The sequence below is a fragment of the Bemisia tabaci genome, chromosome 1 (assembly GCF_918797505.1).
Source record: "Bemisia tabaci chromosome 1, PGI_BMITA_v3".
In the NCBI taxonomy this organism is placed as follows: Eukaryota; Metazoa; Arthropoda; class Insecta; order Hemiptera; family Aleyrodidae; genus Bemisia; species Bemisia tabaci.
Genome location: NC_092793.1, coordinates 64,333,848 through 64,353,149, shown reverse-complemented (window position 1 = coordinate 64,353,149; position 19,302 = coordinate 64,333,848). Strand labels below are relative to the sequence as shown.

Sequence of the window (19,302 nt, the reverse complement as noted above, 5' to 3'; positions counted from 1 at the left end):
ATAGCTGCACATTGGCGAAATTTATTGAATTTTGCAGACGGCACAAGGCACCCTGCAATAGCGTACGTTGGGACGTCCCTCCTAAAAAATTAGAAAATGTACAATTGAGGACACCGCACCAAGAACAGCCTATAACTGGAAACCGCGTTTTGAGAAAAACGCATTTAAAGTTTTGTTTTTGATGTACTGCGCAGACTTTTCTATGCAGGTACCCTGTTTTGGTGTTTTTGGGTGACCTAACCCTTCTATTGAAAGATGCCGGGTAGATTTTGCGATACATTTTGGGTTTACACTCTAATATATTTAAATTAAAAAAGTGGTTTATGGGCCATTATTACGCCCAACAGTCATTTTGGTGGCAATATGAAGTATAAATCATTTTAATCACGCATGATTAACGCAAAATGAAAGAATATCGTTAGTGAGTAAAGAAAGGGGTAACTAGCACCTTATAGGCCCGTTTATAGGTCGTTCTTGCACCCATCGATCCAGAGGCCTGGCTTAACTCGGAAGAAAAAGGTTTTTCGACCTCGAGCCATTACCTATCTGTATTCTATCGCTACAACAGCATAGTCCAGGGTACGTAGAATCCGAAAAGCAGATGGGCGTAATAACGACCTACACGCCTGTAGGATGTTCTTGGTGCGGTGTCCTCAATTGTTCATATATTCTGTATGGTTTTAAGACCAGCATTCCTCTGCCCAAGATATCTAAATTATAACTCCCCCCCCCCCCCCTCGGTGTAAGCTTAGAGAAATTTGCCTCTCTTGAAAGCAAATATCGCAGGTTGCTAGGTGCGCTTAATCCATTTATTGCACCCTGCGAATTAAGGCGTAGCTGCTTTATTTAAGTAATATTGTGAACATAATAATGACTATGCATGGTAATGTTAAACATCAGCAAATATGGTTGCGTTCCTTCCGCTTAAGACGTGACGTAGAGCGTAACTGGCCAATACGGATTTCCCATCGTAGGATTAGATGTAAATTGATCGACAAGGGGACTTTATCCTAACTGTTACTAGACTATTTATTGATGACTGCCATGCCACCTGAATCTGGCATCTACAACAATCGAAGAGATAAGTGGAAATGCATCAAATAATCAGTTTTACATTAAACAGTTGTATATGGTTGATAGCAACAATAAAAATGCAAAAATCTTAAACGCGAAATCTTAAAACTCTTAAGGCTACTGCACTTCTAGTCCTTTATCATAGCAATAATGACAGTGACATCAACTTCGAAGAGGACCTTTTTGAAGAGATTTAGAGGAAGTAGAGGAATCGATGGACGATGGCGGAACGGACGACAGCGAATGAGATGATTATATAGGCCTTCCAACCGTTTTTTATGTCAACTGTGTTCTAATAGCGAACCGTATACTGAATAAGTATAGAGTTTTTTCATGAACTGACGGTTTACTTTAATTTCCTATTCTTTCAATACGTTCTAATTATTCCACTTTGAAATAACTGCACAGTAATCATATATATTAAAGCATAATTTTGTTGTACCCGATACTTCTTCCTTAATGTTGATGTGATGTAATGTTTGCATCATGAATCGATAAAATTATGGTCAAAATCGAATTCTGAAAATAAAAATACTTCAGATTATATGAAATTTAACTTGGAATTTTGGAAAACGGAGTGAAACGGTTGAGAGAAACTGGAGAGAAAATCTACGAAAACACCTTGGTTCCTACTATCCTGGGGAATACTTCATAAAAACACCCAAAAACATACATTTCCGTGTTAAAATCGGCCAAACTAAGGTCAAAATTAGATTCTGCAATGAAAATGTTTCGGGAACATCCAGTTTTGACCTGAAATTCCATAAAGATCGAAGGATACAGCGTAAAGAAGTTGCGGAGGAAGTCCATGACTGGGCAATCCTATGTTTCGTTACAGTGTGCGGCGACAAAATTTAAAACTCCATGATTAAGCTCCAACATTTTGATTTTGCAAGAAGGGAATTGATTACTATGTCATTTTTATCATGGGACATGAATTGCTGATCAAAAGCTTATGAAAACCCTGAGAGAGGTTCTGAATTCAAAATGTAGGCCAATTTAGGCCATTTCAAGGCTAATTGAAGGCAAAATGGATCAATTTACAAATAACACAATTTGACAAGTGAGCTACCACTGCATGGTACTTCTTGTCATAAATTTCAAATGAAGCTAAAACACTCCAGCAAGCCGATTATGAACGATCGAATTCTGATCGATTTGAGGAGTTTCTGACAGATTTTAAGGCCTATCGATTTCCGATCGATTTCCAAAAAAAAATGGCTTCCAAGTGGAAGCGCCGTTTTTTGGACAACAGATCTAATAAATAAGAAAAGAATCATGAAAATTAAGAAAGAATTACAATGAAAAGTGTACAAATGATGATTTGTAGTCCGTCAAATTAAATATTCGCGGTAATATTCAAAATATTTGAAAGCGCGCGCGATGAACGGTTGATTCGGAGAGGTTTGTTTATGTACTGCTTATCACTGTATTCTCTCTTAGTCTCTTGGTGAATGAGTGTTTTCTTGTCAGTTATTTTACTTTTCGATGATATTATCGAACTAATTAGATCATTACAATACTTCCATTTTAAGGCAGTCAATTTGGATCACATTCTATCCTTTGGAGAAATGGTTGGCAAACCGGAAAGTGGTGTGTGTGACAGATCTACGAGATGTTGGTTCGCTCTCTGAATACCGATCAAAGCTATTCAATGGTGATACACGAGGTCCTTATTCACATTTAGTCATTAATATTTCATCCGTAATTTGTAGTGTAATCCCTCGCAAGTGCGTGCTCTAATTTTCGAAAACTAGTTCGTGCCGGATACTGAGTAATCATCATAGACATCGCCGCTTATGATAAACTTCTTCGGACAGCTTCCAAATCATTTATCATCTGTGATTTCATTAGTAATTATATCTCTCATCCTCAGGTACCATGTGTCAAAGATTTTATAATATCACTTCTCCATTTAAGAAATTCACTTCCAAAATCCTCTGGTTGCGCATAACATCACAACTGTAATTCATCAGATCATTGGTTGCGATTAGGTTAGTGTAGCTAACCAGTACTAGCGTATTGGTCCAACAGTGCAAAAACACATGTAGTATTAAAATACCATAAACTATTTGAGAAGAAAGTTTTCCCATTCCTTACTGATTAAATGAATCGTCATTAATTTTTATCTTTGTCCCTAAGAGTTTCCATGATGGGTCCGAGTGATGATTGACAATGAACCCATAGGAGAGCCTTATACACAGCCTTATACATGACTGCATGCCTAACCAGAGGTTTATTTATCTTGATATGCTGCCCCTTTAAGGATTGATTTATCAAGCAATAATAACTGTGCAATCATGAGGGGACTCTAAGAGTCCTGATACTTATTAAATTCCAGGATAATCAGCTTTTAACAAGCTCAATTAGTCCAATCTCACAGCAGCAAGCGGTCAGTTTATCATCAGTTCTTCTCAGTTATGTGTTCAACTCAAAATGTTTTAAAACACTTGCTACCTAGAGCAACAAGTCACCATGGACTTCACCAATTCTAAATAGCTGTGTCACTCAGAATTATGGCTTCCGCTTGTTCTATCGTACATTTTAAGGATTTGCGGAGACTATAAGTTGATTGTAAACAGCCATTAATTCCACCAAGTTTCATCAACTCCCTTTTCATCACTTGAATCTACTAGAATGTCGCAAAGAGGAACAAAATTTTCTGTAAGTACCTATCTAGCTGTAGTTTTATACGTTTCATTCAATTTTTATTTTGAACCTTGAACATTTCCATAACCATCCATGCACAGTGAACTCAATTTTCAAATGATGCACCTCATTTCAGCACCATTTGCTAGGTTTAACAATTCTGTCTTCAAGAGATCTCATATTTTAAATCTTAATAGTGGTGTCAAAATAATATTTACTCTTCCATTCAGTTTTTTGCTGCATGCAAATTTTTCTTTGTATGCCTGCACTTTCATCCCAATTGAAATATCTAAGTTGGTGTTTCAGTTACAAATTTTCATGTGCCTTTTCCTGTTTCTTTGTGTAAAGTTCTTATTCTCTCAGATTCATTTACCTAGATCCCGCAGTCTCGCTGGGTAGTATTTTTACATGTTAGAACTAAGGCGGTTGAAATCAAGAACACGTCCCATCATATTTTTCCCCTCATAAAAGGAAATCATGAAAAATCTCCTTGTTGCTTTCTACTCAACAGCCCATTGTTTCAGTAGAGCCAGCCTCAATGAAGCTAAAATCCTTCTCATATTATACTCTTTGGGGTTCTTCTTTCCCCTATAATATTTGTGCAAACTTCCTTCATAGTCTTGCGAAAAAGTAAGTGGAAAATTAATTAATTCTTAAGTGTAAGTAGTTGAAATCAGAATTTAAAATTCTTTATTGGATAGTGAGGCCTAAGTTCAAATTGCTGTCATGGAGAAATCATGCTCTGCAATTTAAAATCATAAGAGTAGATAACGCATATCGCCTGAGGTGGAGAGCCCTTCGGAGGGTTAGAAGTCCTGAATATATTCATAGAATTCATAGAATATTCCAGTTTTGCTGAGAAATAATATTCGTAGATTACTTTCTCTAGATACTTTCGTGCACATCTTCCAAGTGCTGATTCCAGCCAAGCTAACTTTGTATAAAAAATTTAAGTCCTCTCTGGTCAAAATCGGACCAGTAGAACCCAAGATATGGAATGTCTACTGTACAAGGCCAAAGGCAGTCAATGAACTTTTATCTCCACGCGATACTTAGGGGGGAAGGGAGGGTCGAGATTTGTGAAAGCCAAAAAAAATCCAATTTATTGCGATAGCTGAAGTTTCATAAATAAGTATACTTCCAATTTTAAGACGAATCTTTTTAAGGGAGGGGGGAGGGAATGAACCCACCCACCCTCTTTTATGTTATCTTGGTTATCTGAGTTCATTGACTGGCAATGTACAGTGGATATTGATTTTGAAAAAATTCTCATGGGCGCAGAACACTTCCTACTGACTTCTTCCAAGCGAGAAATTCATTATGGAGACATAAAGAACAGAAGGAGCCTTAAAATTTGCGTAGGAAAAAAAAAATAAAATAAAAATAAAAAAAATTAAAAATAAAAAAAAAAATAAAAAATAAAAAAAAATCCGCGCGTAAATTTGCGCGGAAATTCTGCTGGAATACTTTTTTTGGCATGTTAAATGAGTTGCAATTGTCCCTTAATGTTTTTCTCGATATTCTTCTCTCCTCAATTCGTATTCGCTCCTCTATCTCTTCATTTACAACATCTTCGTAGTTCTCAATGACTAGCACGAGATTCGCCATCTTTAAAATTATCCCATGAAGCGTGACCCAAATCGATGGAAAACTCGGTTTTTCACGAAATCGATGGAAATCCAAATCGATGGGTCCGGACCCATCGATATGGATTTCCATCGATTCCGGGATTCTGATCGATTTAGGGCCGTATTTCTGCATTTTTGCATCGATTTGTGTCCTATCGATTTGACCGGCTCAGAAGCGCAATGCTTTTCTAAATCGATAGCATCCCCAAATCGATTAGAATTTCTGTCAGAATTCGATCGTTCATAATCGGCCTGCAGAACCGTCCTTGTACCCAAGGATTTGAATTTGGGCTTAAAAAATGTTCAATTTGGGCAATAATGGAGATTTTGCAAACATAGGTCTGAAGGGTACTTGTCCATTTCTTAGTATTTTTGAGCGTTAAGTATGTCATGTGTTAAAAAATAATGAAAAGGAATCCAGCAATTTTTTTAAAATAGAACGATCCAGAATTTTGCACTAAAATGCTTGGATGCTCCATCGCGATTTTCAACTGCTAAAACCCAAGCACAATGCGGGTTGACTGTAAAATAAATGAGTATCTGGAATGGAAGACACCTTCCAATCGGTGTTCCAACTTCAGGATAAAATTTTAGAAGTCACCTTCGACTAGGTCTCTAATTGTTAAAGGCCCTTCATGTTTTTTTCTTCTTTTTTTTTGCATATGTATTACTCACCATTATTTTGTTATTTCAAGTATAATTTGATAATTTGAAAAAATATTTTGAAAGAATAAGGAGTAGGGATATTCAGAAGATTTGCCGAACCCACTTGATGCTTATGGACCCTCCTTTTAGCCCATGAGGGAGACTTTGATAGGTACGATGATATTCAGATTCCTTGGGATCGATTTCCTATTTGTCCCGGCTATCTTCGACAACCGCCGAAAGAAAATAACTGAGAATCGAATTTAGTATGGGTCGTCTGGACACCCTGTACATATATAACCTAAACATAATGTTTTTCAAATTGTGTAAGGAATTTTCCGAATCGAACTTAAGATTCTTTTTGGACTGAGATCTGTAAAAGGATAGTTCATTTCCGGGCAAAACATTGGTAGCCAAAAATCGCAAAATATTACCCTGTACCATAAATGGCTAGGATGACGATGAAAACACAAATGATTTGCTTCCGATTGTGATGAAACTTAATGAAATAGGTCCAAATTGAAAACATTATGATAATTATCTTAAACACTGTAGATTAAATGTCTACAGGTACACTTTTTATCAATGGAAGCTTACGTCAAAGTATTTTTGCAATACTGTGTATTTGTATTAAAATATGAATATTCACTATAACTCACATTCTGATAGTCAGTATCATTATTGAAGGCTTGAGAGTACACATTCTTATCTATTTTATCAGACAAGACAGGTATTTTGAATTTCCCAGGACCAGTTGGTAGACTCCTGCAATACACACACACACATATATATATATATACACGTATATAAAAATCTTGCAACATAAGAAAGACTAAACTGCTCAAAAATCGAAAAATCTTAAAAAGGCGGAAATTCACACATACATACAAGGTCTGTTCAGTAAGAACCGGATTTTGGTGATAACTAACCCATTGAGCGTCCGAATTAGGTTCCTTGGACTTTTCTGATAGCTGATAACACAGATTCACAGATTTTGTTTATTTTGATCAGTGTTCATTCTATGTCACTTGAATACGAGTACGTAAAGTACGTTCTGCGGTTATCATCATGCTATCACTGATAGAGCAAAAATTTAACATGGAATTTTGTTTAAACTCGGTATACCTTGTACTGAAACTTTCAGTAGGCTAAGAGTAAAGTTTACCACGATCATTATATGAGTTGTGCTCACTAATTTGAGTGGTTTAAACGATTCAAAACTAGTCAGGAGTCCATCGAAGATGAGGGTTGCTGGAATCGACCATCAACGGCAGCTGATATGTGTTTTTAATATTCAGCTATGAATGTAAACATGCCGCTTGTCATCAGTGGTTAGAATCATCGTCCCGTCACACGCGTTTTTGCGAAGTGGCGTCAGCTATGTTGAATATTGCGTAGTATCCTTGTGAGCAGGGGTTGGATGGAATGACTCCTCTAACGAAATGTTCACCTGTGCCCTGGTACCGTTTTTGAGGCGGGAAGCTCGAAAAAAGCAAATATCTTATGCAAATTCTGAAGTAAGGAGTACATTTTAGACTTTGCCGATGCGCTTATGATAATTTTTGAGACAATTTCTATGAGTAACAACAAAGAGAAAGAAAAACACGGTTATTCGACGGTAGTGGAACCGTGGATTTTGGTAATATTATTAATGAGCACAGTAGCATAACCATGCTCATAATATTATGTCTGTGTCCACAGTAATGTTATGGTGAACACGGTCATATCACCGTGCTCATCGTTACAAAAATCAAAATCCACGGTTCTACTACCGTGGAATCCCGTGTGACATTACTACCGTTGTAACGGTAGAATAACTGTTTTTTTCTCGGTGAACTCTTATTTTTGCTCAAGCAAAAGTATGCAACAGGCAGATTCTCCGGAAAAGCCGAATTCTGCTCGGAAAAATGGTCATTATCCTGGTCAGTTTTCCGGAAAACAGAGAGGTGATCAGGAAAAATAAATGCAATTTTCAGATTCAGTGGCTCAAAACACATCGGACTCGTACTTCTTTGCGTATCTGAGAACGAATTCACCCACATTCTGCAGGGTTACCGGTTCTTAAAAGACCAATAATGCTAATTATAGAAACTGACCCGGAAAATGACTGCCAGGTTCGGCCTTTGCAAGGTCCAAATCAGCACCATTTGGTATGAAATGTTTTTTCCCCCACTTTTTTGGAATCTGTGACCTCGAAAACAGATATCCAGAGTGTTTACTCCTCTCTTTGCTCCGGATTTGACGTTTTGGCCACTAAAGAGCCGAAATTGGCCGCCATCTTGGATATTGGGCATTTCCGTGGGTCGAGGGGTCTGTATGACAAATTTTTTGGAATCTACATACATACAAGTCGCTTTACAGCACTCCCTCGCGCTCTACGACTCCTAACCTCCATTGCTCTCTTTCAAACCACAAATCTTGGGGGATTGAGCACCTCAACATTTCTGCTTCAATCCCGCCCCTCCAACCTTTCATTGGGCGCCCTCTGCGTCTTCTCCCAGGAGGAACCCAGTCAAGGACCTTCTTCGGCAACCTGTCTCCTGCCATTCTCTGGACATGACCATACCAGATGAGTTGTTTTGTCATAATGTCATGCACGATGGTCTGCTTGGCATCCATGCTATCCCGTACCGTCTCATTCCTGACGCGATCCTTTCTGGAAATACCAGCGGATCTACGCCAGAAGTCCATCTCTGTTGCCTCTAAAACCTCCCGGGTTCGCTGTGTCATCGGCCGTACTTCACACCCGTAGGTTACCATGCTCTTGACAATCGCGTTGTAAATCCTCCTTTTGTTCTTTGGATTGGAATCTACGATCCAAAAAACATGAGAGTCGACACCTCTCTTGACGTTTTGTGCCGTTTTACCAACATTTCAACTTCAGCTTCCATTTTGGCCGCCATCTTGTTTATGGGGCCTTCGCATCAAAATCGGAGAGTCCACCAAAGATTTTCTCATCCTAGGGACCAAAATGAAGAGAGTAAACTTGCATCACAAACGTGCAAACGGGACGTAATTTTCGAACATATGCTCCCCTGACTATGCGATAAGTCGCCTTCTCCCGTCATTTTCGAACATTTCCGGCCGGTTTTCATTTCCGTTTGGATCCGTATCCCATCGATGCACGTCAGTAAGTGTTTATTACTCGAAAGTATATGCCTAAGGGTTGAAATAGAGAGAGAGAGAATTGGAAGTTGCGGTTACAGTCCATGGAGTGCATAGGTTACGGTGTGAAAAATCGTCTTTTTGCGTCAATTTCGAAAATTTTCGGTCGGTTTCCGGTTTCCATCAGGCCTTTAATCGATCGGTGAATGTATGGAAAGCATTGATAGTCTGATTTTATACATCTTAGAGGGTAAACTGGAGAAAAATATCGACAATTGAAGCGTTCATTATCGAAATATTTGGATTAACATATAAAAATTCGTCTTTTTTGCCAATTTTTGACCTATATGGCCTATTTGAATTTTTTAAGGCGCTTAACCGTCCGCTAGCAATTGAAAAAAGTGTATCAACCAAAAGTATTTATCTTAACCTTGAAGTATAAAAAAAAATCGAAAATCGGAGAGACCGTATTTTGGATAATTCAGTTTGAGCATTGAATGGCAAAAAAATAGTAAATTTTAAAAAACCCTAAATTATGGCCATTTAAATAATCTTTAGCTCAAATTTGGTGGCTCAACAAAATAGAGGAAGTGGAAGGAACTTTTGGTTCACCCTGTATTTTAAGTATATTATAGAAATTGCATTCAGACTTAAAAGGTTACTTTGAATGATGTGATTTTTTGTGTTTTTCCGAAACGGGTAAAAATTGTTAAAACCCACTTGGAATGGGTCATTCTGGGTATTTTTAACAATTCGCTGGGGGTTTTTAATAAAGATTTCACTCTTATCTTGAGAACAGTTGTTGATATAAAAAAAAAAAAAAAAAAAAAAAAAAGCAAGAAGTCAAAAATAACGCAAAAAATCGATTAGAATCCAATGGTTGAGCTTTTCCACAGCTTCAATTGTACAAGAGAAAGACGGCTTTGAACTTAAGAAAATCCAAAAAAGGCATGTTTCATGACCGATTCACCTCACTTTACACCGAGTACAATATTTCCACATCACAATTATTTGATGGATTGAAGTTACATAGAAGTGAATGAAACAAGTCAAATATTATAATATGGAAAAACTATGCACATAATTAAAAATAGACCTTTGTTATAGGGAGCTGCTCTTAAACCAAGAATGAAAATTATTTAATGATATGAAACATATGTCTGAGTCTTTTAGTACTTTCGATTGGAATGGGTAAAAATGGTCAAAACCCTTTCGAAGTGGGTAAATCTGAGCATTATTCAAAACTGGAATGGGGCTCTAGACAAGGCACGAATTGAAACACTACGCAAGATATTTTCTCTTCAAAATTTTACAACAAAAACGAATCACAGAACGGGAAGTCTATAAATTAACTCCTGAACAAGATATAAGTGTTTTAAAATGAACATTGAATAAATGGCAAAAATACAAATGACGTCATTTGTATAGTCTTACTTCCATTTGATTTGTGTTAAATATATTTGCTAATATCTTGCTTCGGAGTTGATCTCCAAAATTCCTGTTGTATGATTCCTTTTCTATGCAAGACTTTGAGGAGAACTCGTGTGACGTTAATTTCTAGTTCAGACCCTGTCTAGTGGTTCATTCTTGAGCAGGCAAAGCTAATCCTGCCTCAGTTGATTTTACAATTTAAAAAAAAGGCAACAAAAGAAGGGGTAAAGAACAAAGAAATAAATCATTATTATAAGTTCTTACTTGATTGATTCTAAATATTGGGCAGTGATTGTGTGTTCGTGGTTTGAAACAGAAGCATGATCATCGTGGATAAATGAGTCAGGCTTACCCTGATCCTTGTCTTCATCTTCATTTTCATCCTCTGAGACATCACTGCCGCTAACTTCTGCCTCCCACTCGATAAACTGTTAAGGTACATAAAAAATAATACATATTGACATCCATTTTAAAAACAATTGATTGAACAAGAACTGTTCATGACTGAATAATTCACCAAGTTACTGATGACAAAGCGATACCCCATATTTTCAATTAAGTAGCAGATTAGAGCAGATAAATTATTATCCTAAGTTGGAAACTTGACAGACTGGAGGGTGTCAAAACTGTGGCATTTACATCAAAACTGTCAAAGAATACAGCACACACGAGCATAGTAGGGGACCAGAGCGCCGTAGATACAACTGACAAGAGGAAACTGTCTAAATTAGGCAAGGTTCGTGATAATGAACAATTTAATGAAAGCTGACTGACTAGTGCATTTCAGTTTTTGCTGGTGCCCCATAGGTATCCCACAAAACGTAATTAGAAACGCCCTTGATCAACCTGTAAGAAGAATGATAGTTAGGAGCAGCTACTTCTGAACCTCTCCTTGTAATTGACAGGACATTGGTTCGAAAACTGAGTTCAAGTCTCCTAATATTTTGTTTAAAAATTGCATTTTCAAAGTTAATGATTTTTAAGCTTGTTTTGTGCGCATGGAGCAACAGGCACAGTAAAATCTTTGAAAATCAATTCCTTAGTCCAGACAAATTAGGAAAATTAGAGGAAAAAATTCCCATACTAGCGATTTTTGGCTGAAGTTGCTTGTTAGGGTCTAGAGAGGCACAGGCTAAAAGTCCCCATTGATATCCCTTATGCTTAGCCGCCCAGCCCCCCCAAAGCCCCCCAAAAAGACTAAAAAATCGGTTTTTCGACTATATCTCGAGAACGGTTGGACATAGTGAGTTGCGTACATTGAGGAAATGTTCCTCATCAAATTCTGCAAAAAAACGTTTCTTACGCTTTTTCTTCACCAAGCATTCTTTGACCCTCAAAATGGCCGTCGCGTAGGAGCTTCACAGCGCGCTCCCGCACTGTACGGAACGCATAGGTACGGCTCTAGACCGCGCCATCGAGTATCTTAACCTTCTCACTCCGTCACCCTCTATACATGCCTGGAATTTACATGATATGCAATAATTATGTACTCTTACCTTGTTTGCTATGCAAAATTATGTTTTCAGTCAAAAAACTTTGATGCTTGAGCAATAACCTGTGGGCGAGGAACAGCTTGAAAGGAAGGATACGTATTTTGATGATGCACTTTGATTCTAATTATCGCCCCACATATTTGCGTGGTAGTTTATTTTTTAAATCATTTGCAGGTTGATTCACGGTTTTTAAAAAGAACAAAAGTCAAGGGTGTAGAAGGGGGAGGGAGAACAAAAAAAGGAAAGAAAAAGCTGTCGGTTAAGGAATGAAGGAACACTTTATTTAAGAATTACAATATTAGTAGGGGTTAAATAATAAAATGAAAATGAAATCAATAAAATTTGTGCAAATTTTTTTTAATTAATGAAAACGAAGTTTCTTGAGCAATAACCTGTGGGCGAGGTACAGCTAGAAAGGAAGGATATGTATTTTAATGACACATTGATCCTAATTATCGTTCTACATATTTGTGTGAGGTCGATTCACAGATTTCAAATGGATCAAATATTTAAAGAAATAAGACTACCTCAGAACTTGTCGGACTTAGATTCTGAGAAACAATTCCCAGAAAAAATTGGGTGAAATCAAATTATCACGTAAAAAGATAGTCCGAAATTTAGATATGGACACAGATAACACTCTTAAAGACCACGAAAATGACATGACATGTGATCCATTGCGATTATTTCGATGCATCTCCATTTTTATGACGTCGCAAGAAGGCCTCGAGGAATTTAATAAGTATGAGTTATTTCCGTACCCACTGTCCCTGTTTGATACCAATAGAGTGCTGTAAACGAAAAAAGTTTCTTTGTACCCCATTTTTGAGCCGAAACCAGAAGAAAAGGCCCCAAGTAACAGCAAATATATTCTTGATGGTGGATTTCTATTACACCGCACAGTCTGGCCCCATGGATTGGAAACATTTGGAGATTTTTAGAAAATTAAGTATCCTATGTCCTTGGGAATTTTGGTAGAAATTGCCTCAATATTTTAGACGGTTCCTCACGTGACACACCGTCAACAAAGAATGCGGAAAGATCCCGAAGGTACGGTAAATCAATGGTCAATGAAATTGCTTTTTATGAAGAAACGAAAGTAACTTTAATCCAGGAAAAGCTTTTATGTAATGACGAAAACAGAACAATCCTGATAGAAATGCTACAAAAAACAATTCAAGAACATCGGTCTTGAAAATAAAATTCTAGATGGTGATGCAGACCCAATGATTGTTCAAACGACCTTGAACTTGTCTTTGGAGTCAACCAAAAATTATGAGATTTTTGAAGAGGACATCGATTTTTTTGTAATCTTAACTACATTGTCTCCGGAGAATAAGGAAATATTTCTTCTAAAACCTGGTAGACAAAACTTTGAAACAAAAATTTACCCTTTTAAAGTCCTTGACGCCTGCCTGAAACTAAAAGATCACATACTATTTTTACATGCATTTCCCGGATGTGATACTAACTCGGCAATTTTTGGAAAGGGCAAGATGGTACTCTGCAATTTAATAGAAAAAAATTAAAACATCCAAGATTTCGCGGGTCATTTAAGGATAAACGCTCAGCGTTCAACTCCATCTCTGAGTTCGGGAACAAATGACACATCAGAGAAACTTCGTTTTCATTAATTAAAAAAAATTTGCACAAATTTTATTGATTTCATTTTCATTTTATTATTTAACCCCTACTAATATTGTAATTCTTAAATAAAGTGTTCCTTCATTCCTTAACCGACAGCTTTTTCCTTCCTTTTTTTGTTCTCCCTCCCCCTTCTACACCCTTGACTTTTGTTCTTTTTAAAAACCGTGAATCAACCTGCAAATGATTTAAAAAATAAACTACCACGCAAATATGTGGGGCGATAATTAGAATCAAAGTGCATCATCAAAATACGTATCCTTCCTTTCAAGCTGTACCTCGCCCACAGGTTATTGCTCAAGCATCAAAGTTTTTTGACTGAAAACAGAATTTTGCATAGCAAACAAGGTAAGAGTACATAATTATTGCATATCATGTAAATTCCAGGCATATATAGAGGGTGACGGAGTGAGAAGGTTAAGATACTCGACGGCGCGGTCTAGAGCTGTACCTGTGCGATCCATACAGTGCGGGAGCGCGCTATGAAGCCCCTACGCGGCGGCCATTTTGAAGGTCAAAGAGTGCTTGGAGAAGAGAAAGCATAAGAAACTTATTTTGCAGACTTTGATAAGGAACATTTTCTCAACCTCGAGTTACAGACCCTAACAAGCAACTTTAGCCAAAAATCGCTTGTGTGGGAATTTTCCCCCCTAATCCGGGATTTATGATCTAATTTGACTGGACTATCCTAGGCTAGAAATGAATGCTACATTCAGTAATTGTAAAATAAACAGTTGATAATTCGACTCTATACCTCACTGAAACGAAAGCCTTAAACTGGAATGTTGATTTTGAAAATGTCAAATAAAAAGTACATGACATGAAGGAAAAGAGATTTCATTATTCATTTGCTGAAGAAATACAGTGATCTCTCTGTAATTCGAAATATATACATGAAGGCCTTTTCCTTTGAAAATCTCTCGATAATAATTAAAAAAATCAATGTGCTTAACTCCTCTCGTTAATTTGGAATGCTGAAGGTAGTTAGTTATAGTTTGAAACAGAACGGAGAACTGCCTCTACAATTCGACTTATCAAAAGTAAATATTACTGACCCTCTAAAATTCGGAAAAAGACGGAAGTTCCTTCCCTCTGGAGTTCAAAATCACCTGATAAAGCACTGAAGTTGGTGCATGTTACTCTCTCAACAGGAAAACAAGTCAGAGTGCATAGAAGAAAAGCTTGACTAGCTTATTAGTAAGTAATGTTGCATGCGAATGTAATTATGTTTGATAAAGGATGGGAAAGTATACAAATCTCTTGATTTCGAAAAAAATTGCGAGATCATATAGGCTGTCAAAAGTAGTGGGAACAATGGTACTGTGGTGTAAATCAATGTAAAATTCATTCATTCAATAAATTTCTTAAAAATTAAGGGTTTTTTAAATTCATGGCCTAACTTTATCTGAGCGGTCCGTGTTTCGAAAAAAGTTGGCATTTTACCTGTATGTTCAAACCTTTTTGATTCGAAATTTTTCCTCATGGACCCTCTAATTCGAAACCTCAATAATTCGAACAAATCCCTTGTTCCGTTAAACTTCAAATTATCAAGAGATTGCGGTATGCAAATGCTCAAATCTTCTGAGTTCTTCCAACACTTTTCCAAGCAACCAAAAAAATGTGTGAGCAGAGTTGCATGTATCTGATAAATCAATGTCTAAGTAAAAAATGAGACAAACCATAATTTGTAGGCAGATTATGAAATAAAAGAGGAGTATCATTTTGGGCCTTTTCCGGCCCCACCTGGATTTTGCTGAATGTTCCATATTTTCAAAGCACTAGTCCTAAGTAGACTTAATGCCAAATATTTTACCGAACGGAACCCATGCAAAGGTGCAACAACGCCTCAAACCCAGAATCTTGCCATCGAAAAATAGTTATTTTCGTTGACTTTTTCGACTCTTATCACTCTCTCAACAGATGACTCCTGTGTATTTTTTTGCGTACTTTCCGTTCCTGGCCTTTTTAAAGGCCTCTGATAAATTAGAAGGGGCCACATGGCCTAATGTTGCCATTTTTGGACCATTTTTAGGGGTTTTTTCAATTTTACACACGCAGAATCAATTCAAACTAAGAATTGTGTACGTCTCTGAAAAGAAAGCAAAAAAATGAATGAAAAATGTCCGGTACAACTTTTTTCTGAATCTTTCCGACTGGCGACTTGGACGGTCAACCGTTGGAATTCGGCGATTTACCCCGAATCTCCACCGCGGCGGTGCATGTTCGGGGATCGAGCACCTCAACGTTTTCATGTAAACAACTAAGATGGCGGCGCATATTGCGCGGGTGTTTTGAATTTATGGATCGCGGGCAAGATCTAGAGTACCTGTATAGGGAGAGTAGCGACAGATCTGAAACTCCGAAAGTCCATCAGGCCTTCACCGATGCCTCCGCGAATAAAGTTAGGGCCCAAAGGGGCAGCCAACCTATGAATTTCGAATGTCCAGAGCGATTTACAAATACAATTGTTACGAACCGTCGTTTAGAAAGCATGTATTTGGTTTACTTTTTGCATAAATTTACTTATTTTTGCGAAAGAACGCTCATTTATGTACATTCTTAGCCATCTTGGTTAGAATTGAAATCTGTAGGCTGGCAGTGAAATTTTGTGTGTTAGAAGTTGCTCAGAAGGGTGGCTGCACTTTTGGGCCCTAAGCCCTCCATGAACCGATCTGTCGCTACTCTCCCTATACAGGTACTCTAGCAAGATCCACACTTTAGGCGGACTTGAAGCAACCACGTACTTAATTAAAATTTACATTTAAATATGTTTATCAAGTTAATATTAATTCCTGATAGTCGAATGAAGGAAGTTTTCTCCCGTTAAGACAAAAGCTGCAATGTCGCCGTTTATCAATGCATTCTAGGAGAGAAAAAGTAGCAGCCAGAAGAATGAGTCTTGAGCGACCATCCTCAGCATTCATTCCTTCTTTTCAGAGATTTTTTGTCATCACTTAGCAGGGATGTAAAATGAAATCTAACATGATATGAAAGTACACAGATTTCTTAGGAGGAGTGTACACCACCCATAAAATTATCTTATGATAAAATTAAGAGTTTGACTCTTATTTTGTTAAATATTGAGATTTTCTGATTCTACGCATTTCACGGCCTACTGAGCCTATTGCAGAAGTTATACTTTCATGAAATTTTACCTTATATGAAATTACATGCAATTTTGCATCTCTGTTCATTATGGAACCCATTCAGCAGGCTATCAAGACTGAGGCTGCTTTAAAAATGTAAATGGTGCTAGCAAGAAAGGGGTTGGGCCTCTAGGAGGAACATATTTTTTCAAATTAAAATTTATCATGAGGGTGAAAATTCTCACACATCAGGCAAATAGGGATTGTCCCCTCCCCCTTATTCAGAGAGAGTACTAACATTTTTCTTGGACAATTTTGGTCAATTTCACTGTGAAGTGTGTCAGCAGCGCCCAACTCCCTCCCCGCAGGCACAAGACCTCTCCAGTTAGATTTCCCGGGTCCAGCTGAAATGGCACAGCTACATTTAATCATTCAATCTAATCTTTCAAATCTACGTTAAGTCGTACGTTTATGGTAGACTTCAGATTTCGATACTTGTCTGTTACGCATTTGCAAACATTTGTTTTTTTTTGTAACTGTCTTCAAAACACCAGCGTCATTGTCCGGTGGATTTTCCATTAGAGTCTACACACTTAGACTCATCACTGACCAATTTCTCTGGAATATCTAGCATGAATGGTTAAAATGTAGATTTCACTTTGCAGATAAAGTAGCTGAGGGCCCGAAAAAAAGTTTTCACTTATATTGACTTCTTTAAAGACCTTAAAGACCTTTCTGACCTTAAAAGAAGCATGTGGACTTTAGGTCTGGCTGTGTTATGAGAGGCTGCACAACAGAATCAAATTATTCTCTTGAGATAAATTCCTTACCTCTGAACTAGAAAAGCCATTGATTCAGCTTTGTTCTGACCCCAACACAAATAAAACAATCAGCCCAACAGGCAGCAAGCGTCAAGAGATATTTATGCATTTATCCTCTCAGTTATTTGCACTTGGTCTGGAAATTACTGAAATAATGGTTTATACTGCTGAGAGCAATGGAATTTGTTGGATGTTCGACGTCTTTCGCAAATATTGACACATTACGGCAAGAGGCCGGTGTTACCTTTGATGCATCAACGAAGAGGTATCACAAACAACTTCGAAGTTAAAAGTTACAAAATCAAGCAGCGCTACTACATTTAAATTTGAGAATACTAGATATTCATACCAATTAGGTAACCAGAGACGTTTGGAGACTTTTAAACGTAAATTCCGGTGGAAAACCCACTCCATGAAGACATTGGTACAATGTACAAGTGGAGTGAAACAGTTGCAAAAAGTAAACAAATACTTACGTTCGCGTAACGGTGAGCTTAGCTTATTGAGGCTAAAATGGAACGACTGAAACGATTAAATTAATTTTGAATTATTATACTATAATCGATCAGCACACGATGCTTGGGCATGCGATCGGTAGGCTTGGTTTCGTAAACAAATATGGCGGCGGTCCGTCACAACGTTGAGAGTGCCGAACCCCCGAAAACGCACCGCCGCGGTGGAGATTCGGGGTAAATCGCCGAATTCCATTTTCGCTAAAAATCTTCCCAAAGAGCCAAAAATTGCAGAAATTTAATAAATTGCCACGCTTAAGGTTCAAAAAAGTGGGGTACAACTTTTATATTGACATACGTAAGAGCTCTTTACCTATATATACAACAGTTTTTATTGTTTGGTATATTTGACCAGTAGCAAGCATCTAGCAAGAAAATACATAAAAATGTGATTCGTAACTTTTCCCTTTGTTGCCAAATTTTCGAGAAAAATCGTCCTGAAGCGCCAAAAATTGGATTAATCATCTTGTCGAAGGTTCCAGGAAGTGAATTTTAAGTTTTCTCCCACTACAAATAACGTATCGAAAATTGAAAATTGCAATGCGTCTCACAGAAAATGTAATGGCTGAGATGAACGTGATAAAACGGATCCTCAAGGTACTTTTACCTTATCCTTCACTCCAGTTCACCTCTTTATTCCTGTTGGTTCTCTAGATGCTTGCTACAGGCCAAATATACCAAACAATAAAAACTGTTGTATATATAGGTAAAGAGCTGTTACGTATGTCAATATAAAAGTTGTACCCCACTTTTTTGAACCTTAAGCGTGGCAATTTATTGAATTTCTACAATTTTTGGCTCTTTGGGAAGATTTTTAGCGAAAATTTGGCAACATAGAAAAAAGTTGTACCAGACATTTTTCATTCATTTTTTTGCTTTCTTTTCAGAGACGTACACAATTCTTAGTTTGAATTAATTTCTGCGTGCGTAAAATTGAAAAAACCCCTAAAAATGGTCCAAAAATGGCAACATTAGGCCATGTGGCCCCTTCTAATTTATCAGAGGCCTTTAAAAAGGCCAGGAACGGAAAGTACGCAAAAAAATACACAGGAGTCATCTGTTGAGAGAGTGATAAGAGTCGAAAAAGTCAACGAAAATAACTATTTATCGATGGCAAGATTCTGGGTTTGAGGCGTTGTTGCACCTTTGCATGGGTTCCGTTCGGTAAAATATTCGGCATAAAGTCTACTTAGGACTAGTGCTTTGAAAATATG

At 37.4% G+C, this 19,302-nt stretch overlaps 1 protein-coding gene across 11 annotated transcripts in view; it reads right to left on the bottom strand.

The window, feature by feature from the left end:
* Positions 1 to 19,302, bottom strand: part of Fancm (FA complementation group M) — a 160,568-nt gene that overhangs the window by 19,376 nt on the left and 121,890 nt on the right. For 10 of the 11 annotated variants that reach the window (XR_011900662.1, XM_072305293.1, XM_072305328.1 and 7 more), the window contains 2 exons: positions 10,797 to 10,960; positions 6,656 to 6,761 (listed from right to left, as the gene is read on the bottom strand). Coding sequence is in view for 10 of the 11 variants with exons in the window: in XM_072305293.1 (XP_072161394.1) it covers positions 6,656 to 6,761; positions 10,797 to 10,960 (270 nt within the window). In the remaining variant the exon portion in view is untranslated. The remainder of the gene's footprint in view (positions 1 to 6,655; positions 6,762 to 10,796; positions 10,961 to 19,302) is intronic. The other variant, XM_072305335.1, reaches the window with a different exon arrangement.